Source organism: Gymnoscopelus braueri (assembly GCF_963280865.1).
Source record: "Gymnoscopelus braueri genome assembly, chromosome: 20".
Lineage (NCBI taxonomy): Eukaryota > Metazoa > Chordata > Actinopteri > Myctophiformes > Myctophidae > Gymnoscopelus > Gymnoscopelus braueri.
The window spans coordinates 12,836,531-12,861,895 of NC_137622.1; the positions used below are offsets into that span (position 1 = coordinate 12,836,531).

Below are 25,365 nucleotides of genomic sequence, written 5' to 3' on the forward strand. Positions count from 1 at the left end.
TTTTGTGGAGGTTACCATGGCTTTGCTGGACTCCTTCAATCCCTGCCAGGCCTGAGCCCGCCGAAACAGAGCCTTGGTGTTGGACTGGTTAATCTCCAGAGCCTGGAAACGAAACACACATACACTGGTATTACTATATGTGTGAGGGCAGCAAAGTTTTAGGATGGCAATTCTTCATTATTAATGCAATTCTTACCATAAAAACCTAACACCAACCTGAATCTTTTCCTAATTGTAATCTTAGCTCTAAAAAGGAAAGGGTTCAGGAAAATGGTCCTCACAAGGTTGATTTCTCATGTTCTACTATATATCTGTGGGAACATCTGGCCTTCTTACGTATAGCAATACCTGATACACGCACACACAAAGTCAGATACACATCAGCAATTCCAAGTTTTGTCCATAAACATATTGGCACGTAAATTACATCAGTGTTTGTGTGTTAGAGATGCGCGGATAGGGTTTGTCGTCACCCGAATCCGCATATACATGTTCATTATCCACCCGCCATACAACCGCGTTAATTATACCATCCTATTTCTAGATCTGCACCAACCGCATCAAAATATTATTATTTTGCTGACGTTAGTTTTCTTATAAACAATGTTACTCGCCACTGTCTGTTGCGATATAGTGACTGTATACAATCCATATCTATGATAACAACAAGACGGAGCTTCATAAACTTTAGTTTCGCTTTCAACAGCTTTGTTGCCATGTCTGTTTTTATAAGCGACTTTTGGGCTAATTTGGCGCTTGTTTTGGGCTTGTTTTCATAGACCTGGCTGCTTATTTCTCTCGCAAAATCTAATTATTATATTTGATTGACCCAAATCCACCCAAACTGCGGTTAACTGCGGCAAAAACCGCAATTCGCGCATCTCCAGTGTGTGTGTATGTGTGCGCATGCGTTAGGCGTGCATGCATGTGTTAGGCGTGTGACCTCAGTGCAGCTGTCCACGGCGTCCTGCCACAGTGTGAGTTTCAGTTTACAGGCTGCAGTGTTCAGCATGCAGCTGAGCGCCGTGGGCTCCAGCTGCTGCTGCTTCTCCTCGTCCACCTCCTCTCCACACGCCTCCAGGTACCTGCAGGAGGACATATCAAACACATATGAGGACACCTCGTCTTCTCCACACACGCCTCCAGGTACCAGACCCATAGAGAGAGTTATGGCACGCTTTGATCTTGCCGCAAAGCGGGCTGCTATGGGCTGTAGTTCCAAATATTGGAACTATACCGCTGAGATGGAACGAGCATTTCCGCATTCCATTCTTACGATGGAATCAACACCAGTGTCGTCACTCTCATATTAGATCACGCTGCCAGGTACCTGCCAGAGGACAAATCAAACACGCACCAGGATTGGAATCAGCCGGTGCCGGCCTGTAATTGGTGGAATGACGTGTATGTCCTTAATCGATAGAATAATCGCTAAGAAAATAATCGATAGTATCATCTCCAGATGAACAACTCATCCATAACAATTCGCAATGAATTCCATTATCTATTATGTTATGTACTAATCATGTTATGTACTAATCCGTAGATTCTGCATCTAACTCACTATGAAATAATATTAGAAGGTCACATCTGAGTATTAAAGTCCTGTTTAGTTGATCATTTGCCATCTCAAACTGGTTGTGGTGTGAGGGCTGACTGTGTGACATGAGTTTGGCAGGCAGGAGAACTCATAATCACCTGATGAGACTCACCTGAGACACAAGAACGCAAAAGGCACAGAGAAGCACAGAGGTGCAATAATGCCAACAATGGGATAAGGAGGATTGTTCCCCCTTTTGGAAGACAAGCTGGCCACAGACATTGTTATTGGATCTTTCCCCTAACTTCTGTTTTATTTAGTTTTGTTGCATCCAACTGATCGCCCAACCAGAGAGCAAACGGCAACAAGAGCATCACAAATGAAAGACCAGAACTGTCAGGGTTGAAGGAGCGTCAAACGCAGTGGTTCTCAAACGTTTTCATGTCAACGACCCCGACAATTAACATGTATTTGGCCACGGACCTCCAACACCTGCACGCACACACAATCACGTTGTCATGATGAAGGAGTCAGAATCAGAGATGCAGCTTGGTGTCTGACCTGAGAGATTTGGAGTATTTGCTGACAGCAGATGTCCAGTCCTGCTTCTTGAAGAAGTCATTTCCAATGTTCTTGATGCCCTCAGCCGCAGACACCACCTGCTCCACCTGGGAGGTGAGATATAAACTGAAATAAGACTTCCACCACTTAAGTTTTTAAAAGCTAATGACACCATGAGAGTAAAACGTTCTGCTGTTTAATATAAAATACAAATAGAACAAGGTGCATAGTTCAGAAATCTGCAGATAGTGACACTAATCTAACATAGCCAGGGCCCACGAGTTCAAAACTTGAATTCCGAGCTGAACTGATCAGATTTGTATTTTGGGTCGTTCAAAACAAAACAAAAAAAAACGGTTTGCGAAATCAGGAAATCAAATCCAAGCTTTAATCTGGATACAATCTTCAAAACGGGTAGTTCAAAACAAAAACATTGTATTGGGATCAGTTCAATCCCCCCCAAAAAAATCAGGATTACCAGGATCCCACTGGAGGGTTGGATTCATAGTGGATAACCACAGCAAAACACACTATATGATTAATTTAAACATGTTCCAATAAGTAAAAATAAGATGGCGAAGGTTGTAAATTGAAATGTATTATTTTTATGGTTGATTTTTGTCACATTTGCAGTGTACACTTGGCCTACCTCTAAATTTGATTAATCAACTACTATCTTTAGCAAAATAGGCTAAAGTCCATCATCAACCTTCAAAAGTAATATTGAACCACTCAAATGGTATGGTATTCTTTAATTATAAATCTATTTGATTTTAAGCAAGTGCTGTGTACTTGGAAAATATGATTCATCATTATATCCTTAATAACCACATGAACCCTCGCGTCCCTATTCTAGCCACTAGAAAGAACACCCTCGCCTTTGGGCGTTTGGGTCCTTCTTACCCCCATCTTCCATACTGTACCAAGCAGTTCCTACCTGAAAGCCCCCCACACCCCATCATTCACCACCCTGTACCACCTCACCCCCTCACACGCCCCCAGAGTATAAATTATAGCCTTTATATCTCCCACAGCAACATGAGTCATCATCACTTGTTTAAAATTCATGGTCTGATGAACTAATTACATTTTTGAAGTCGACGTCGGAGTCCTCAGGGAAGTCAGGCTGGATGTCTCCTGAGCCGTCGTTTGGGGCCACACCCCAGTTGTCTCCGTCCTTATGTTCTCCACACTCTGCTATGACACACAGCTGGACAGGCGAGAGAGGACAAATACAGATACATGATTTAAATCAATGACTACATTAACCACTTGAACCGCGTCCATATTCTGGGCATGTCTTAATAGGCAAACATTTGGAGGGGAAAGGCGAACATTATATGTATATACATTGTGTGTGTGGTTAAATAAACCCTTCATACGGCTGTATAATTTGGTTGCTGGCGGTTTTTGGGTGCTGGGAAGAGGGGAGTACCATTCAGTCAAGCTGTGCCAGGGTTTCATCTAGGCTGGGTCCGTAACAGTGGGCGTGTTTGGATGGCGTATGAGTGTGGGGCCGGTTCAACTTCCGTGCCCTGCCTGAACTAACGCAAGTTACTCTTAAAAGGTCTTTACACACTGGTAACGTGACAAATGAAAGATCCTAAAATTAATCAGCATGTTTCACATCAAACTTTTCATAATAGTTGATGCCTCATTCACAGGTTGGTGTTTTTATTCGTGGGGAAAAATTTATTACGCCACACAATATTTGCGTTCTGTGTGAATGTACTCTTGACATACATTTAAAGAAAAATGAAAGACACGCTCCCTGTGTGTAAGGAACAATATTCTGATAAGCTGCATCTTTTAATGGGTTTGAATCATTCCCCAGGGTTACACTCAACCAAGAGCAAACAAGTTAGACACACTATTTTCATTCTTGGTTGAAGCTTCTTCGAAATTAGTTTCACATCCCCCCCCCCCCACAATATATTAAAGTTTTTGAGTTTCCAAAGTTCACACAAAAGACAGTAGTGAAAGTACTCAGTAATGGAGCAGCAAAGCTGGCAAGTATTAAACAAGACTTGTCCACCAAGACAAAACAAGGACTAGAAATTAGTTTCACATCTGACATGTCTGATTACTGTAGTGGTGTTACCATAGAAACCTGATGATAAAGACACAATGTATCCAGCTATAATAATTAGAACTGATTTTACAGTTGGTTACAATCTGTTGCAAGTATTGTTTCAATTCCGTAGATGCCCAACCCCCAGGTTGAAAGTTCTAGTGAAAGGGCTTATACTGTACTATATTTTCAGGCCGCTACACGCCACCAAATGTTACCGTCTGATTGATTAAGCTCCATGATCCCAAATTTAATGACTTGTCCAAACTCAGAATGACTTGGTTCATGATTGTTTGACCCAGTTGTGTCTGACTCTGTCCTTGTGCTGTAGAGGAAATATTACAGTGGATGAGGTTCCTACTCCTTATCACTAGATTTGTTTTAATTTATTTTTGAGTAGCCAGTAATTCTTTCCCCCCGGATTTAGTCATTATGCCAATTAATCCTCCCCACACATGTCTGTGTTGCCACTGCTATTGTACCCTACTAGCTCACCTCAGGAGCCCCCACCGAGAGGATGTAGCGACTCTCTCCTACTCCTCCCATTCAACACCCCCTGCAGACACCTTCCCCACCAGGCTTCTCTCCCCGAACACGGCCAATTGTGCCGACGCTGGGCCAAGCCAGGTGCACCACTGTGGTTTCATTCACTCATTCATTCATGTACTCAATCACTCCTTTTTTTTTTTTACCTTAACAGGGGTGTCGTCTTTAGTTTCCATGCCCTCCAGAGTCTTGACGAGCCCCATGCCCTTCACCACCTGACCGAACACCACGTGTTTACCGTCCAGGTGAGGGGTGGGCACGGTGGTGATGAAGAACTGAGAGCCGTTAGTGTCTGGCCCTGCGTTGGCCATGCTGAGCAGACCCATTTTGTCATGCTGTATGGAGAACCAGAACCAAAGAACATTAACCACATTAACCCTGGTGTCCCTAATTTTGGGCATGTCATTAAAAAATGTAAACCGTTGCTGTCGGGCAGAAACCTCTTATTTCCACATTTTAACTTTTTTTCGTAAATTAATTTCCACCCGACAGAGACGAAATGTTCTAAATTCCTTAACAATGGTAAATCTACAAGCTCACAACGTGTCGGAATGCAGCGTGTTGAGCTTGTAGATCGGCAATTTTCGAATATCCAAAAGTATAAAATAGATCTTAAGTGGTAAAAGAACACTGTGGTCTCATTAAACATTAACAGCATTCAAACAACAAAGGCTTCACCTTATAATGGAAGTTTTCATCTGCAAACTTCTCTCCATAGATGCTCTCGCCTCCGGTGCCATTATGGTTGGAGAAGTCTCCTCCCTGGAGCATGAACTTCTTGATAACTAATGACAGAATAACAGAGTTTATAGTGGTGCAACAGTTAATCAAACTAATCAATTTAATCTGTTATAAAATTGTTTAAAATAGAAAATAGACGATCTCCAAGCTCACAACGCCTCGCAACTGCTATTTTCACAATATTTATCTGTGGAACGGATACATTCAATGCCTCAACTACTACTTAAATACTTATCGTAGGGGGGGGGGGGGGGTCCCCCGGTCCCCCAGTTCAAATATGATTATTTTGGGGGGTCACGGCCTGAAAAGGTTGAGAACCAACGCTGTAGTCCACATCATCATAAAGTTGTTGTTCTGCTACTTACTCCTGTGGAACGGACATCCTTTGAAGTGCAGCGGTTTCCCTGTGGATTGGCCAGTTCCTTTCTCTCCCGTGCAGAGCGCCCGGAAGTTCTCAGCAGTCTTGGGGGTGATGTCAGCAAACAGCTCCAGAACTATTCTTCCAACTGTGGGGGGGAAAAGATGAACATTACTGGGAGGTTCAACTGGAAAATGAGACGGCAACCAGTGGCTGGCCTATTTAGGTCAGTGGTTTTACACTGGGAACCAGATTTAGCAATGATTTTTAAGTCCAATAAGAGCTGATATATTCTATTATAATACACTATTTCTTCATTAAAACAGCCATTTATTTGTGACCCTGTCAGAACATCTTCTGACCCACTTTGGGGTCCCCGAACCAGCGGCTGAGAAACACTGTTCCCGTGCCAATACAAACACAGTAGATAGTGTTGTGTAATAAACAGTTTAGCACGACTGTTCTGTTGAGTAATAACACAGCTTAGTCAAAAAAAATACTGGAAAATTAACAAGAACATGTGGTTCATTCACTGACATGGATTAAGCTCCACTTCAATGAATCAATGGTGTAAAGGAACTAGGTACTTACTCAAGTACTGTACTTAAGTACAATTTGAGGCATTTCCAATTTTCAATACTTTTACTTCTACTCCACTACATCTCAGAGGTAAATATTGTACTTTTACTCCACTACATGTATTTGAAAACTTTGCAGATATAAATTCAAAAAGCCGATCTACTAGCTCGGCAACATTTTAGTACTTTTACTTTTGGTACTTTAAGCATATTTTTATGCTAATACTTTTGTACTTTTACTCAAGTAACATTTTTAACACAGGCCTTTTACTTGTAACTGAGTATTTCCTATTGTGGTGTTGCTACTTTTACTTAAGTAAAATATCTGAGTACTTCTTCCACCACAGCAATTATTAATCCACCTAAAATACACGCATTTCACTTGAAATGGATCAATCATAACATGAACTCTCATTCCTCTAACACACTAACAGCGATTAAGAACTAAACGTATGCATTAATCGAGCTGATTGATAAGGTGGTGGATCAATGAAAGTGTCTTTTTCAGTGTTGCCAGGTTTTGTGAGAGAAATAAGCAACCAGGTCTAGGAAAACAAGCCCAAAAGAAGCCACATGAGCACTTTAATCCTATTATACATCGGCATGATCGGCTATTTGAAAATAGTCAATCTACAAGCTCTAAAACTCAAAAACTCAAACATTCTAACAACACAAATGCTCCCCAGGCACAAAACATTTATGAAAATATCTGAGAACCACTAGTTTAAATAGTAGCCTAATTAAAATATTTGGAAGCAAGTCCAAATAACAACTACACTTTAGAAACGAGCCTAAATAAGCAGCTACAAATAATCCCCAAAAACACAACACACAACTAAACACAAGCCCACGGTCGCTTATAATAAGCGGACATGGCAACCCTGGTCTTTTTGTATTTCTACAACAGTAAACTGAAGCAGAGAGATGATGCTAAGCTAACCAGGCTAACACAGTTCCAATAAACTGACCTCTTTCACCACCAACGTCTACGTCAAAGAAGACGCGGGGGTTTGCGGAGTTAGCAGGCCTGTTGGACGGTGTTTCGTGAGACATTTTTGAATGAATAAAGGTTAATTTTAGACGATAATTTATCTAATGACTAGATCTACGATGCTTCCAGTGAACCGGTTGTCCTGGTGGTGGCGGTGGTGTGGTGCGTCTGGTCAGTGGTTACCACATGATCTCGTACACCGCGAGATTACCGTGGTTCGTTGAGCATAGGGTAGGATTTTGCCCTGGTTTAATTCGCAACAAGGAGACATAACGACAATCGATAACAGCCACGTGATATTGTACGTTTAGCGCTCTAGCCCCAAGCAACTTTTTAATATCTGGAATCTAGAGTTGCAATACCAACCCTTGACAGCCCAAACATCCAAACAGAAAAGTCCTATCTGATAGTATTAAACGACCTTAAGGTAACTCACCAACATTGCAGCTGTACGGAAAGCTTGAGTTATCCTCTTTATATCTGCATAGACTTTGTTTAATAAAAAGCTACTTTCTGTCAATACATTTCTAGCCTTAGAATGTCTGTGATCTTACATACATTTCATGTATTTCAAATACACAGCCATAGATCGGTCCCACCCGTTTACGGTTAGCACAGTGATCTGCGCGGCATAAAAGTGCTCCGTGCGAGGGGCCTGTAATGAGTGCAGGACTGAATAAATCTAAACTTCCTTTTGGGAAGCACAAATGTTTGGGGCACACAATTGGCAGGTGGTGTGATTCATTACCCCTCACCAATCACAACGCACCTGTCAATTGTGTGCCCCCTTCCTTTGTGCCAGCTTCCCTGTCAATTTGTGGTGATCAGAGGAAGTTGTGAAAAATTCGGTCCTTCACTTAAGTGGGGCCCCTCGCCCGTGTGCAGCTCGTGGAAAAGTGGAGATATTTTACTAAACACACATTTGCTGGCAGAACTTTCAAATGAAACTAGAGGACAATATCTGACTCCAAGTCTTAGGAATTAATTATTGGGTGAGTACAGACGCAGCACGGAGCACTTTTATGCCGCGCAGATCACTGTCTGTGCTAACCGTACGCGGGTGGGACCGATCTATGGCTGTGTATTTGAGATACATGAAATGTATGTAAGATCACAGACATTCTAGGGCTAATAAATTCTGTGCAGGTGAATATTTTTCCAAGCGTTGGAGTTTGGAAGTGCTCGTTTTCAATAACGCAACGTCCTGCTGCCTCCTGCATTATGTGCAATTTCGAAACGGGTAGTACTGTAGGCATGACCGTTGAGTGATTTCCATCACAGAAAAAGTATCACCTGCACAGAATTTCTTACAGAAAGTAGCTCATAAGTCATAACATGTCTATGGTGGATTTTTATGAAACAAAAACTATGCAGATATAAAGAGCAGCTGCAATGTTGGTGAGTTTAACGTAGTTTAGTACAATCAGATAGGACTTTTCTGTTTGGATGTATGGGCTGTCAAGGGTTGGTATTGCAACTCTAGATTCCAGATTGTTAAAAATAGGATCTAAGATTTGCTTGCAGCTAGTTTAATCTCCCGATTGACGAATTTCAGAGAGCATATACAATTCAAACAGAAAAATTTGTGCTACCTAGGTGGTTGCTGCAGCCACTTCAAAATACATATTTTGCTATATATCAACATTTTAATGTTACATGAATTTGACATTTCTATGTAATATCCTTTTCATCACAATGGTCATCATGAATATGACGAGGTCTCCAATAAATTGACTTAATTTAGGCAAATAAATAGGCAGAAATGTACCATATGCATCACCCTACTAGACCCATTTGAACCTCTATCACCGTCTGCTGACACGCCTGTGTGTAGGTACAAATACCATCATGTCAGTTTTATATTTAACCCCAGAAAGGTCAAAGTTCATTTGTGAAATGATACTGATCCTGTGTTGCACGCGTTAGACAGTCCTATCAAGTGTCGAGTGTCAAACCCCTCCATGTCGTGGTGGTCGAGGCTATCTTTGCAGAAATGAACCACAAATACTTTCAAAGGTCATGCTTTCAGATTGGGGGCAGCCAATAACTCTGGGGGAATTACCAACAAATTGAAGTTGAGCCTGAAGAGGAAGTTATCTTTCTGTGACTCTACATGAAAACAGGTGGTCTTTTGTGCAGAAAAGCTTCATTGATCCAATCGATCTCTGTCTTTATCCCACCAGAATGGGGGGAATTAATGGCTTTTGTTGCGGGGATGGAATACCAGCCATACTACAAAACTAAAGCCTATCTGACATCATTCAATGGGAAGAAACGCTCGATACCTGTTATCGCTTACTTATCTTTCTTTTCAAGTTAAACCCTACAAGTAGGCTACTGCACAGAAGGTGTGACAGAAAACCCAGCAGTGGTATATACTGGGTGCGTTCGGAAATTGCGCACCGGAGCGCACTCGCCTATTAGTTTGTATTGGCCAGTGCGCTCAGTGCTGTATTTCCGAACGCACCCTATGTATACCTCAGTGCAGGTGCCAACTGTTTATTACAAATACATTAATATTGATATTTGGGGATGACCATAAGTACTTTCACAGCATATTTACACAATGAGATTTTTGATAAATAATTATGTCTAATACTTATAATAAAAACTAAGTAGGTAAAGGCAAATAATAGAACAACTAGAACAGTCGGGTAAGTTGTGCCTTTAAAACCAGAAAAAGACACAATATTACGATATCCAAAATCCTACATGATATATGGTCTCATTTCATAATATCAAAATAGGGCTCAAATGATAAATGGTGCCATAGACAGTACACTAGGTTAAAGAACGACGATAGGCCCTCACTTGGCATTTGTCATCATTGATGTATCATTAAGAGACATGTAAGAGACATGTTCAAAATGAAAACCAAAAAACACATTGATGAAGAACAGAGAAGGATGTTTAATCGTCGTTTACAGTCAGCTGTCGTCTGTCCTGGTTGTTGTAACTTCTGCATCGTCAGGGAACGCTCTCTCTGGAAATAAATAAATAAAAGGAACAGTGACTTTGTGTGTGCGTGCATGCTTGCATGTGTGGGCAATGGGCATTCGGGTGGGGGGCATCATTATCACTGAAATACATAAAGGCTTAAAAGGTTTTGGGGCGTATAATTTACCACTGGTTTTTAGTAAACCCTAACTCGTTATCATGATTGATTGATGATCCAGTTCATGTCTAAAAGTAGAGAAACGTGAATATAAACATTAGCATGGATATAACCACTTAATTAACTGATACTGTAATGAACACAGAGTAAGATCATTGTGTTGTTAGCCCAGTAAACTGTAGCAGAGAGAAGAGATGGGGCACGTCTCATTATTAATTCAGACGCATAGGGCCTAGAGGTAGAGAACTTGTTCTAGTTTGTGTGGTGTTTAAAGGGAGAGAAGAAGCCATCCTCTTCTCAAATGAAAGGTTGCTTTGTTGTATGAAATGTCCTCTATAAATAAAAACGTAATTCAATTTTAGTCAGTTATACTTGTGATGAACGTACCCTCTGGAATAGGGGATTGTTTGGTGTTGTTGCGTCCCTCTGTGTCCGGCCTGCCTGTGGCTCCTGTGGGGTTCTTGCGTACATCTTTTGGCGTTGTGTGCCTGGAAGGGGTGGAGGTGTTGCATTATGTATGTGAAGGGAATGGCCTCCCGTCCATTCACACTAAGAGAGCAGGAGATGTTATCTCCACTCCATTAGGTGCCACACAAACACTGGTAATATGATTACTATCAGCTGAAAATAAAGGACACCCAATAGGCTGTGTGTGTGTGTGTGTGTGTGTGTGTGTGTGTGTGTGTGTGTGTGTGTGTGTGTGTGTGTGTGTGTGTGTGTGTGTGTGTGTGTGTGTACTTCGGGGTCTTCGGGGTCTGGAACTTATTTGTCAGACTGTCCTCCACTGCTGTCCTCACATCAGTTTTCTGTCGAGATAACGCAAAGAGCTTGTTGATATTTTCACAATTATTTATATATTTTTGGTACTTTGTAATTTGAACTTTTGAATACTTAAGTATTATATTTAAAAGCATGTAATTTTTTATCCTTTAGTAAGTTCTCTTATAATATTGACATTAATATTTGTAATATTTGACCAGGAGTATCTTCATTTTGACTCAAGTACAGTTTTTGTTGTTTTTAGAATTGTACCCCTTTTTCTCCCCAATTGACCCATTGTCAGCCTTCTGATTGGTCCCTGGCTGACTAACCAGCAGGCTCTTTCTGCCTTGTTCTACCCTGGTTCTGCCCTGGTTCCACCTTATGGTTGTTTATGCAGAATGTTCTAAAACATTTAAAAACATAATGTATGCCCAGTCACTATACTGCACCTGAGATGTTCCTTTTTACTGAGACCAAGTTTAAAACAAGAATTGAATACATTGAATATCAATACAAAGCAATACTGAAAAATCTGTCATTTCAATGGTAGTGGATGGAGAGAAAGGATTTTTGTCCAACCAAGAAACAGCAACCAATGAGGGCGAAGAAGGGCACAACCACGGGCGGGACTTGACAAAGGGTCAATTTAGTTATTATGCAAATGATTTGTGTGTTGTCACTGCTGTTGTGTCCTAAACTGACTCACCTGCCAGTGAGAAGCACCGACCGGTAGGACGTATAGCCTTCGTCCTACTCCTACCGCCCAATGCTCCCTGCTGACAGATGCTGCCATTGACCGTAAGAATACGTACAGTGACAAATATCACCCTCCCTGACCCTGCCCGGCTTCCCTCCCCCCGAACACGGGCCGATTGTCATCATATAGACGCTCGACAAACTCGGATGCACCTCGGTGGATTCAAACCCACAACCTCTGTGGTTGTGGGCAGGTACTTTACCACCGTGCCACCCGAGTGCCTGAAGTACTGGGGTTGAGTACTTTGCCCACAACTGATTGTATTATATTAGACTGTTGAACAGGCCCTGAGCACCGCCTGTCATCAGGCTGTGCTGCTGTTAGTTTTTGGATTTGCACAAAGGCCTAAGTTCTATACTATCACTGTTCTACATTACATTACATTACATTACAGTCATTTAGCAGACGCTTTATCCAAAGCGACTTACAATAAGTAAGGTAGTTCTACCTTATCTACTGTATGAATCTGCATCTGCATCTGCTGCTATTTTAAACCTCATGTATGTACCTGTTACTATATATGTTATATATATGTTTTTTTATAACTGCCTCGTACCATTGTTATTCTCATGAATATCCGGAATATCTAACCTACTTGTATACGTATGAATATATTTTCACTCTACTCATATCAGGAAAATTTGAATATCTGACCTGTTTTTATCCTTGTTTTCCTTGTTCTATATTTCTACAGTACCTCTATTCTTCTTACCTTTCCTGAAAACTACAAATGATGGATCTTGTACAAAAAAATAATTTCACCCACTTTTTTACACTTGTAAACCTGTGATGTGACAAGTTGATTCTGATCATCGAATGTATACTGCTACCTTCTGTATGAGTACACTTGTTGTGCGCTAAGTACAATAATTCATTCATTATTTATTCATTCATACATACATACATACATACATACATACATACATACATACATACATACATACATACATACATACATACATACATACATACATACATACATACATACATACATACATACATACATACATACATACATACACGTTCTTATCTTTATACTTTAAGTTGTAAATAGGTTGCTTCAGTGTAAAGGGCCAACCTCACAGGGACAAATTCCTCATGTGCAAACAATAAACATATTATCTCACAATAATTAAATAAAAATCTCATTCTGATTCTAACTACTTCTGTCTTTATAAAGAATGTTAAATTGAATCCTTCATCACATGAATACCTACTTGAAGAAGTAGATATGGGGAAGTATTGTGGCATGGTCATGTTGAATCTTGTGTCGTGAGCATTAAATAAGCAATTTTTATGTTGATGGGAAAAAGTAAGGGCCCTGGTACAGACCCCCGGGCACGGGGGACTTTGGTCAACAAAGTATATAGGGTTTAAGTGGTGAAACTTCAGGTCTCAGCCTCACCTTGATCTGCATATTGCTGAACAATGTGCTGTTGTTCAACAGCAGTTGGTACTGGAGACCCCAGCCAACCTCCCCTACATGGGCACATCTGGGCAGGGGTGTGGGTGCGTGTGGAGCAGCTCGCCACAGGTACCTCGCATCACTGGAGCCCTCAGGGGACGCGGCACCCTCGCCAATGTACCACGGGAAATAATCAGATTTAGGCTGGTAGTCTCCGATTCCATCTGGACCTTTGTTAGATTAACAAAACAGAATAAGGCTGACAAGAGATCTAACACACACACACACACACACACACACACACACACCCTATATACTTTGTCCGTACAACAAATAGTGAAAATAGCCACGCTGTGAGCTTGTAGATCTGCAGTTTTTGCTATTTAGAAAATAAAATTTGACAATTTTTGCCCATAATGATCCAAAATAGGGACACCAGGTAGGTTTAAAGTGGTTTAAAATGTAAGTTGTGAAATACTGTATAGAAACGCTGAAGTTAAGTCCTATGTGAGGACGTAATAGATAAACTCCTACTAACCTTTACCAAATATTTAATATTCATACATCAACATATTTCAAACATGCAGAAGTGGCTCAAGCTATCTAATGAGCTATGGAGAATATGAGACATCTGCCACAGTGACACACCCACATGTTCTAGAATCAGAGTAGAAACTGTCCTTCTGCTTCTCCTCCTACCTGTAAAGCAGTGGTTCTCAACCTGTGGGTCGGGACCCCCAGGGTGATCCCCATATGATTTTGGGGGGTCTCCCAGATGATTTTCTTAATTTCCAACATTGTTTTCTCACTCAACAATAAACAAACCAACATACAGTATAAGTGTTTACAGGGTATCTGTACATTTATAAAGTGACAATTTAAGGACTTTTAAGACCTTTTCAATACCTCTAAAATGACCAATTAAACATTTGCCAAATTGTCAAATATTGGAGGCAGAAATTGTACCAAGTTAAACAAAATATAATGCCTCAACTCCTACAATTCCAAGTGCTTGTCAGGGTGGGAGGTCCCCAGTTCAAATAATTTATTTGGGGGGTCGCGGCCTGAAGAGGTTGAGCATCACTGGCCTAATGCATATCAAATTATTGGGGGAGCTTGAAATTAAAACGCTTAAGACCTGTAAAGATTATCCTCTGTCCATACTGTCTCTCCTACCTGTAAAGATCATCCTCTGTCCATACTGTCTCTCCTCTGCCTTCATTTTATTCTTGTGCATCCTTTGTGTCCTTGATGTTCTCAGTCAGGCTCTTGTTTGGGGATTGCTTGGGGATTAGACGGGAGATTCTTGTACGCACAGCTGTGTGTGTGTGTGTGTGTGTGTGTGTGTGTGTGTGTGTGTGTGTGTGTGTGTGTGTGTGTGTGTGTGTGTGTGTGTGTGTGTGTGTGTGTGTGTGTGTGTGTGTGTGTGTGTGTGTGTGTGTGTGTGTGTGTGTGTGTGTGTGTGTGTGTGTGTGTGTGTGTGTGTGTGTGTGTGCGCGCATAGTACCTCCGGGGGAGAATATGAGCCTGGTGGTCATGGGGTCAGTTCCCTGTTGGCAAGCAACTGATGGTGGTTGTCATGGCAGCAGTGTTGTTGTGACTTTCTGCCTCACATAACTGCCATGTGACTGTCAAAGTTAACTACTTTCAACCGTGTGTCCCTAATTTGGGCATGTCATTATGAGCAAAAGTGTACAACGATTTTCAAGAATTTTCAATTATTTTCCCCCAAAATTTCAAGAATTCACAAAAATAGCAAACATTAGCCAAACATGTTATATCATCATAATACAGACAAGTCTAAAATAACGTTATTTGTGTTTTAAAAACAGTATCAATATACAAACAATTTTCAGTTTTGATGTAATTGTGTTAAAATAAAAAGCAAATCATATCAGTGGAGTGGCACAATGCAAATTAACACAGGAATGGCCCTGGTAGCAGTTGAATGGTCAACAATGTTATAGTAGCCTACTCTTCCACTATTGAGAATGAGTTTGGGAAGAGACACCCTGAGAAAAAAGACATATGCTGCACTGTCCAGTGTCCACACAGAATGGGAAGAACATTTTTCTTTTCGTTATGTCGAATGGACAATATATTTGTCACATCAGCAACAACTACCCAGCGATTGTGAACAAAGGGAACTTGTAAAGACACTTTCTGACAAACCACAAATCATGTGACTAGACTTCTGCAGCCGAGAAAAATAAAGAAAGAGCTGAAATCTCATCCATATGTATGTACTATGTGTACCTTACAAAACGGCATCAAGTGCTGTCATCTGTATTAAGTGTTGTATTCGTCTCATCAGTAACAACTGCGGAAAGAAAGGGAACTTGGAAAGACACTTTCTGACAAACCACAAATCAGTTAACTAGACTTCTCCAGATGAAAAAAGAAAGAAGGATCTGAAATCTCAACCACACATGACACTGGAGGCGCTGCACCTGCACAGTGATCAGAGTGATGGTGAAGAAAGGGAACTTGAAAAGACACTTTCTGACAAACACATTGAACAAAATTGAAATCTCAACCATTGCCAAAATGTATAGGCTACTGCATTGTACTATTTTAAAAGTCTCATAAATATAAGTTGCATTATATTTTAATAACACTTTTTCAGAATTGATCTTGCCTTTATTATTCACATTAAATATTGACTTATTCTGTTAGTTAGTTTTTTCTATTAGCTTATTCTATATTTGCATTATTCTAATTAGAAGCCTATAATAAGACATAAAAGTGGTGGTGGTTATCACTGTCTGGTGATGGCAGATCTCACCAGTTTTGAAAAAGAGCTCAACGGATCTTGTGTCTGAAAAGGTTGCCCACCCCTGTACCTACAGTAGAGGACGAGGTTGTGATGCCATCTGGCATCAAGGTGCCCTTGTTGTTGTTGCTCTCACCCACCACCTGCTACATTTAATGTAGGCTACTGTCTGTCTGTCTGTCTGTCTGTCTGTCTGTCTGTCTGTCTGTCTGTCTGTCTGTCTGTCTGTTTTCGTTAAGTAGGTTTATCTGGCACTGTTTCATATTAGGCTAACTCTATGGCACTGTTAAGCTCCTTTCCTTCTACTGAATGCAAATATGTTATCAAGGGAAGAAAGGAAAATAAATAAATACAGCCCAAACTCTAAATATTTTACATTGACACATTCGTTTTGAGAGTGGTGAAAAATGAGTAATTATAATAATTTATGCTTTATGAAATCATTATTTTCTAACATATTTCATTGTTGCCATACTGTCTGGCCTGGTTCCCGTCACTAGATGGAGACAAAACTCTATTGTGTCACATTTCATTGTCCTCGAGCTCCATTTTTTCTAAGTGGACTCGCCCAGTAGCCACTCCCCTTCTGTCATGTCAGCCACACTTAGATAGAGAAACACCGGAAGTGGGACTAATTGGCCTTCAGAAAGAATATCAACAAGAAGATGGGAATAAAATAAGGTAGCTGTCAGTGGTGAATGGTGTAAAGTACATTTACTCAAGTACCGTACTTAAGTACACTTTTGAGGAATTTTTACTTTACTGGAGTATTTCCAATTTTCAATACTTTTACTTCTACTTCATTACATCTCAGGCAAATATTATACATACTTTTACTCCGCTATAATTTATTGAAAACTTTAGTTACTAGTTACTTTGTAGATTTGGATTATTATTACAAAACATACATAAACTACTTCAACCCTATATAATTTTTGGCCATTTGAAAAGAGCCGATCTACAAGCTCTCAATGCGTCGCGATGTGACACGTAACCGTTGTGCTTGTAGATCTGCTATTTTCAAAGGATTGCTTTACATTTTATACATTTGAAAACTTGTGAAATGGGACATTCTGCATCATGGGTATTACTTTTGGTACTTTAAGTTTATTTCGATGCCAAAACTTTTTAAATTTTTGCTGTTTCTACAGTATTGATGCTTTTACTTAAAGTAAAAAAAAAAGTAGTACTTTTTCCACCACTAGTATGGTATGCAGCTCCTTGCCTTGGGAGCTGGAACCTTATTTTTTAACTCCATGAATTATACCTCTGGAACCCGATGGTTTTATTGTGAAGTCGGTGACCGGAAACTCAACATGTCCGCATCCTGGTGTGACTTGCCAGTGGTTCCTGTCACCATGGTGGAAGGAATACAACACAAGCCAGCGTTACTTTGAAAGTAAACCCATCCAAAAAAATGCTTTTTATGGTGACATTCTCTCAGTGACCAGCGTCCAGGCCGACTAACCTCTCACAATGGACACCTTGTTTTTATCGTCGGGATAACGGCCTAATGTCTGGACCTACTTTGCTGCTTTTTTTCTCCTCTCCTTTTCTTTTTTCCACCCTCTGGTATTCTCTAACACGGGGAATGTGTTTTTTTCGTCGACAGCAGAAATGCTGGAGACCAGAAGAAATGTTGTCTTTAATGAGCTCCAGTGACGGAATCGGTTTAACACCCTGATACCGCGACCGTTTTTCGACCAGTTTATATCGGATAAACCGGGGGACAGTCTCGCCTCTCCTCCTCTTCTGTTAGACTGATAGAATAAGTTGTTCTCCTGGGGAGTGGTGGCTGCTGGTGGCTTTGGGGACAGAGAAGACACCCCGAGGAGAGAGAGGGGACAGACTGGGCCCTGCTGCCCTGTGGGACACACACTACAGGACAACACAGGGGACCATCCCAGGAGCTTGTTGTGTAAATAGCAAACTGTTGGGATAAGATCATTCATTTAGAGTCCCCCGGCCTGAACGGGGGGGAAGGATTTCTCCCCAGTTTAAATCATCATCAGAAACAATGGCGTCTTATGTGGATAACAGCTTTCGGCAGGCTGTGATGATGAATCCGGCCGAAAGGACGCAACAGGTACGGATCAAATGATGATTTTATTTATGAGCTTTTTTTTGGGGGGCTGCTGTTTATGATGTATTGTTTTCTCGTGCAGTGTTGTTGCGCCCTTTGTGCTGCTGTTCATTGATGCAACATGGTGACCAGTCTGTCATAATAAGAGGGGGGGAAATAGACAATGGATATTAAAAATGTCCCTTCAGGAATTTTTTAAATAGCCATTGTGTATATTTTTTCAAAAATATTGAGAGGTCATTTTTGCGTCGGTTTCCATGGAAACCGAGGCAAAAATGACCTCGCAATATTTTTCTTATATATATGTTTTACATCTTACTAATTAGCTGTAATGTCTTGGCATTGCAGGACACATGCATGCAGGAGCAAATCCTGGTGAAAACGATTTATCTATTTTTGTAATCCTCTATTAAATACCCGATTGTAGGATGCACTGACTCGACTCCTCCTGTGGTCAACCAACCTCACAGGTTAAATGTCTGTGTGTAATCTGTATATAATCTGTTGCCATTCAGGTTCCATGCCGTGGAACCGCTATCAGAGAGCGATAATACATAGGTCTGGGCTGTGGTGCTGGGGTTTGAACCCAAACGCTTGGGGTTGCAAAACATACAACAGCTCTAGTGTCTCTGTTAGAACCAACCAGGGTGGCTGAAGGGATATGCTTCTCATCGTTATTCATTTCAAACCCCCCAATTTGTTATGCATTATTAGGCCACAGACCCCTAATTGATAGACTTAAAAAAAAAATACCAACAACTATTGTTTATTTATTTTTTGGTCTGATATGGTTTGTCATTTGGTCCCGAATTCCTTGTCTTCCTACTGTAGATATCTATCTATCTATCTATCTATCTATCTATCTATCTATCTATCTATCTATCTATCTATCTATCTATCTATCTATCTATCGAGATAACAGTGAAACTCAGATCAATATAGTCATTCTTGCACTGTATGTTCTCTAGTTGTATTTACTTGTACATGTAATAATGGTGAAGATTAACTACCGGTCATTTATCTGGAGACCCTCCAGAACCCCTTCAAGGACCCCTGGGGGTCTCTGGACCTCATTGTTGCGAACCACTGCTGTAGGGAACATAGTGCTGAGTCTGCTGACAACTGGCTCCTCCAGGATGAAGCCTCCACAGGAAAATCCTCAGTGTCAGTCTAACTCAGAGAGAGAGTGTACAAATGTACATACAGATATACATTTGTGCAGACAAGATTTACTAATGGATAAGCTAACACTGGGGATTTACTGTGTTCAGATTGAAAAGGAGCAGTTTTCCCTTTGCTTGTTTCCAGTATATTTCTATCATCACCGTAGTGACTGATACTGCATGCCGGTAGGAAGTCAGGAAGGGATGCTAGGTGCATGGCTAGTTTCGGGTTCATGCAAATAGCTTGGCTGTGTGCGTTTCCAGTGGTGTACTGTTGTCGACCCAGCTTTACTTATACCATCACAGATACTACCAGACTGATTTAAAGCTCTTTCATTTAGGCTCATCTCTGCCGAAAGGCTATACATCTCTGAGTTAGTCTAATGAATGACTAATGCCACCACTTTGTCTTGGTCTGAATTCTGTTCCAACAAAAGCTTTACACACAATAGCCAATCAATAGGCCACCACTTAAACCAGAAAGCTGTGGCCGGTGGCCGTGTATGCTGCTGTATGTGATATTATTGAGGAAACAATTCTGATGTCATTGATGGTCTGTCAACCAGACTAGACTGCAGTCTGTCCCTCGTTGACATTGCGGATGGTTGCTAACGGTAATATGGGTTGACAAAAGACTAGGATGCAGAGTTTGGCATGCATCGCCGGCCGCTAAATTCATCCATAAACATAAACAATGGACTATAAATCTGAACTGTTTGTTTACATTGCTGCACCAACATAAACATGCCAGGGTTTGAAATCCATTGTAATTTGTTCACCCATGTCTGTCCAAGCTGTAATCAGAATCAGTAATTAAACGAGTGCAATGCATGTACAGGAAGTCAGGAACTTGTATTGGATCAGTTCAACAGCTTGCTTAGTGACATTAAGAATATAATGACATATATACACTGACAACATTGTTTCATATTAATCGTATTTCATATGCGACTACTGTGTTTTTGTTAGTAGGCTAGACGTATTTCTCTTTGCACTCTCAGGAAGCCTAATAGTTTGTGTCTTTCTAGTAGTTGTAAATCTTTAGAGCAGTGGTTTTCAACCCGTTTCATATCAAGGTCCATTATTTATTCGGCATTTCAGTCACGGACCACCGTTTAGATTTAGACTCTCAGACCCAAAACTTAAGGATATTTTCTTATCGTTGGATACAATTTTGTCCACAATTCCATGCTGTATTGATGTTGGTACCATAGGTGAGATACCAGGCAAACGTTTATCAAAATAACCGTTCATTAATTAAGTAATGCAGATGTTTAACAATAATTCAACTCTTGAGAGTGTAGGGAATATATGGAACATAGACCCATAAGGGTCCATTTGGTTTAATTTTACACTCTCAAGAGTTAAAGATCTATAAGGGTCCATTTGGTTACCAACTGTCCACCATTTAGCTGGGGACCACCTGGAACCCCCTCAAGGACCACTGGTGGTCCCCTTACCACTGGTTGAGAACCACTGCATTAGAGTATATATAGGGTACAACGTGGACACCTTCAGAAACACTGCAGGTTGTGCTGCGACCAGGGATGGAGGTCGGAGAGACCACCACATCAAATCAAGCTCAAAACATTCACAATCCATAGAGAAGGGAAGCATAGCTGTTCATTGTGGAACACTTCGCAGTACACTGACAGAATGCTTTTCCATATCGATCTACACTCTGGCACTATTAAACTTGTCCTGCTTGTTGGGAATAGTTACTGTAGGCTACACACCTTTCAGATCCTTCTAATTCAGCTGTTCATTTGGTGGTTGACCTTGTGTTGTCTGTCTATTGGTTTATCCTAATGGGCTTGACAGGGCCCCTATTGTCAGGATTAGCTAACGGTTAGCGGCCAGGATCTGTTGCTGGGACTCGACCTTCATCTCAGCCTGCACCATTAATCATCATCTAGATCAGTGGTTTTCAACCCATATCAAGGTCCATTATTTATTCGGCGTTTGAGCCACGGACCACCATTTGATGAGAATTAGACTCTCAGACCCAAAACTTAGAATATTTTGTTATCATTGGATACGATTTTGTCCACAATTCCATGCTGTATTGATGTTGGTACCATAGGAGAGATAACAGACAAACGTTGATCAAAATAACAATTATTTAATTAAGAAACGCAGATGTTTAACAATAATTTAACTCTGGAGAGTGTAAAATGAAACGGCCCATTTGGTTTCATTTTACACTCTCAAGAGTTAAACATCCAATATGGGTCCATTTGGTTACCAACTCATTCATCATTTAGCTGGGGACCACCTGGCACCCCCTCAAGGGCCAATGGTGGTCCCCGGACCACTGGTTGAGAACCACTGATCTAGATTGCTATTGGAGATGTTGCTATTCCTCCCAGAGTCTCTCTGTCTCCACAACCTCAGTATTTTCTCAGAGGGGAAGGTGTTTTTCAGAGAGCTTTTTAAAACAAGCTGTTCTAAGTGTTGTGCAGAATGCCTAGCCTCGGGAATCAAAATCACCTCTGTTTATTTAAACTGAGCAAATACCTGAACATTAGCATGTCACAGACATCTTCCCTTCAGATTTTGCTTACGCAATACGCATACGTAAAATGAAGTATTAATAACATGCCTGTTTATAAAAAACAATATTTCTAAATTGCGTTGGCCACTGTGGTTAATTATTTGGTTATTAACCCATTAAGACCTGAGGCCGATTCTACAAATGTCTTCTAAATCCGAACAGTTTTCTGAAACACTTGCTATAATATCAGTGGTTCTCAAACGCTTTCATGTCAAGGACCCCCCAAAATGATATGTATTTGGCTGCGGACCCCCATCTCAAAATATTTAGTTCCAGGGCAGGGACCCCCCCAGAAACAAAGATTGAGCAAAGAATATATATATTCAAAGATTTGCACACATTTTCATGATTTTTCTAAATCATGAAAATAGCCAAATAAATCTTAAAATAACACAATGATTGAATGGGTCAATAATATACCTGTTGTTTAGAATACGGATATTTGTAAATTGCAACAGCCACTGTGGTTAAGTATTTGGTTATGAAATGATGCAGCTCTCCTCTCCTCTCCTCTGCTGTAAAGATGAAGCATGCATTCATGACATGTCATCTGTGTTATTGTTCAGCCAGGTGTCCAGTGCCAAAGGCCGCCTGCACATTTCTCCACAGCTCTGCCCCCCTTGCCCTGTGTGTCAGGGACAGGGGTCACAGGGCACATAGGCTGCCTCGCACAATTTCCTCCTATTGTAGCTTAACCCCAAGCTAAGAATATCTAGAAGAATTACCCGGACAAAATGTACATTTAGCAATCCATTTGGTTCAATTTATACACTCTCAGAGTTGGGGGAATTCTTACAATTAAAAAGTTTGAGAGCCGCTGCTCTATACTTTGTAAACTGGACACGAGTTGCCTCTGTACTTGGTGCGCTCTTTTTTCCCTCGACACCAAATGTCTTCGCCAAAAAATTGGCAAATCTACAAGTTCACGACCCGCTGCAACGTGACGTGTTGTGAGCTTGTGGATCTGCAATTTTTTTAAGCGAATGTTCCCCCCCAGGATAAGGATGCTAGTGTTCAAGTGGACAATCAGCTGGTATTTCAATCCATAGGGACATAAAACTGTAAAATAAATATGAATTTCTGTATCAGTAACCTCATAAGTAAATGTCATAAACCCATATGCCAGAGACCAGAGTGCTATTGCTCGCACCCACCCGTGATTTATTATTACGTTTATTTCTATATAGTACCTTTTATGGAAGGATAAACCCCCTGAGATGCATCATCTCATTTTCAAGGGGGTCCTTACTGGTCCTTTCTGACGCCGATCTGCTTCAATTACAGGTTTACCTGTTGGACCTGCAGGTCACAAGTGAGTTGAAGTGACCCATGCATCACTGGTCTCAGACAGTAACGACAAAAGCCTGATTTATACTTGTTAGTCGTGCGACTCCATTGTATAACGGTCCTTGACGGAGTATAAATTAAACTATAACCGGTAACCTCACCAGTTTCGATCCTAAATCCCATGATTCTGAACTTCTGATGAGAGATAATCATTATGCATAGTAGTGTTGGGAGGAAAATACCCTGGGTCTTTCCTCTTTGAAATACAGAAGTATACGCCCGATTTTAATCGCATGGCAGCTAATGATAATGAGTCACATGCATTGCCTCCAAGAGAAGTACATTTTTAATACAAACATAAATAGATTTGGAATTATGGAATGAAGAATATAGAGAGAGTTTCTTAGTTCCTGTTTACCAGAGCAGAGCAGCCTCACAATAAAACACCTCATTGTTTCACAGCCTACGGCTTCATGTGAAGGAACATTAGTTAAATCATGTGGCACTATAGTTAGACATTAATTTTCTTTTCCTGTGTGGATGCACTCTACGCAAGTGATTTTCAACCTTTTTTTAGTTTCAAGGACCCTGAGTTTGAAACGCATTAGGCCAGGGGTCTTCAACGTTTTTCAGGCCAAGGACCCCCTAGCTGAGAGAGAGATGAAGCAGGAACCCTGCATTGCATACAATTGTGTTGCAGATTAAACTTTTTCATAGATTTCATAGATAGCAGTTTTGTGTAAATTAATGTTTTTTGTTCATTTCAGACATTAACCATTTAAACCTTCGAACCTTCGAAACCTTAAAAAATAGCAGATCTACAAGCTCACAACGCCTCGCACGCGAGGCGTTGTGAGCTTGTAGATCTGCTATTTTCGGCTAATGTTCCCCTCAGAAAAGGAATTCTAGGGTTCAAGTGGTTAATAAATTAAATAAATAAGTGGTTAATTTAAAAAAAATCCTATCTCACAAAGATTTGGCGGACCCCCTACAGTAGCTCTGAGGATTCCCTAGGGGTCCCGGACCCCCTGTTTAAGACCCCTGCATTAGGCCATAGACCCCCATTTGATGCAATTTATATCTTTGGGACCCCAATCTACGCTGTCAAATCATCAGTGTAACACATTTTGATACAACTGTGTACGAAGACAATTTAGGGGGGTCGATTTGGTTTCCCATCTATCAGTCATTCAGCTGGGGGGGAGGGGGACCCCCTGGAGCCCCCTTCAGGGACTATTGGGGATCCCCCGACCCTGCGTTGAGAACCGGTGCCGAAAGCTACCGGCTCTAATCATCCTGTGAAGGAAGCGGTTTCTACCTATTGTGTCTTGAGCGTTGATGGCCAAGTGTCCGTCTGTCAGCTTCCTGCCGGGTATAGGCAGGAAGAGGATAAACGTCAGGATGCTTTTTGAACTTGTGTCAGGAAGGAGCTTCTCTTTTCCCCTCTCTACGCATAAAGCCGAGTTGTTGTTTTTTCTTTTTTCGTCAGCAAGCTGCTCGTTGCTTTGTGTGACCTCTGTTCCATTTTCGTCACCGAGTCACAAAGCATGTGAGAGTCTTATTTATAAACCCCCTGCCGATCTGCCGTTGTTGAACCAAAGTGAAAGACCTCTGTGGAGATGTTGTCGTACCGGCTGCTGCTGGACGTACCGTGGAGTTTCCCAGAGTCCTGAAACTCACTGAACTGAAGTGTCTCTTTTCCTGTGTGTGTTTGTGTGTGTGTGTGTGTGTGTGTGTGTGTGTGCACGCCGTGCCAGGCCTGTACAACTGTAAATGATGTCACATGTTATTCTTGTATTTGGAAGGGGAGGCAGGCGCTGGCCTAAAGTGGTCACACAGCTCTGAGGGAGAGAGAGAGAGAGAGGCAGAGGGAGGGAGAGGCAGAGAGTGAGTGTGAGAGAGAGTGGTCACAGTGACGTTGTTCAGCCCTGTTTAAAAACAGATCCTTGAATTCAGGAGGGAAAAAAACCCTGCCCACACAGTGACGAAAAACACAGTCTCTAATTGGCCGCTTTTGAGCCATGCTCTCAGCCGTCATTGGTTTTCAAGTTTTCTAGTGAAATTGTCGCGTACGTTGGCA

At 41.2% G+C, this 25,365-nt stretch overlaps 2 protein-coding genes across 8 annotated transcripts in view; one reads left to right on the forward strand and one right to left on the reverse strand.

The window, feature by feature from the left end:
- The window catches only part of ppid (peptidylprolyl isomerase D), a 10,758-nt gene extending 3,218 nt beyond the window's left edge, over nucleotides 1-7,540 (reverse strand). For both annotated transcript variants that reach the window (XR_013932295.1, XM_080416854.1), the window contains exons 1-8: nucleotides 7,364-7,540; nucleotides 5,825-5,965; nucleotides 5,397-5,503; nucleotides 4,865-5,053; nucleotides 3,189-3,311; nucleotides 2,102-2,208; nucleotides 944-1,085; nucleotides 16-102 (exon numbers count right to left, since the gene is read on the reverse strand). Coding sequence is in view for 1 of the 2 variants with exons in the window: in XM_080416854.1 (XP_080272980.1) it covers nucleotides 16-102; nucleotides 944-1,085; nucleotides 2,102-2,208; nucleotides 3,189-3,311; nucleotides 4,865-5,053; nucleotides 5,397-5,503; nucleotides 5,825-5,965; nucleotides 7,364-7,448 (981 nt within the window). In the remaining variant the exon portion in view is untranslated. The remainder of the gene's footprint in view (nucleotides 1-15; nucleotides 103-943; nucleotides 1,086-2,101; nucleotides 2,209-3,188; nucleotides 3,312-4,864; nucleotides 5,054-5,396; nucleotides 5,504-5,824; nucleotides 5,966-7,363) is intronic.
- Nucleotides 7,541-17,564: 10,024 nt separating this feature from the next.
- rapgef2b (Rap guanine nucleotide exchange factor 2b) overlaps nucleotides 17,565-25,365 on the forward strand; it is a 147,666-nt gene continuing 139,865 nt past the window's right edge. For all 6 annotated transcript variants that reach the window (XR_013932263.1, XR_013932264.1, XR_013932265.1 and 3 more), the window contains exon 1: nucleotides 17,565-18,284. Coding sequence is in view for 1 of the 6 variants with exons in the window: in XM_080416397.1 (XP_080272523.1) it covers nucleotides 18,216-18,284 (69 nt within the window). In the remaining 5 variants the exon portion in view is untranslated. The remainder of the gene's footprint in view (nucleotides 18,285-25,365) is intronic.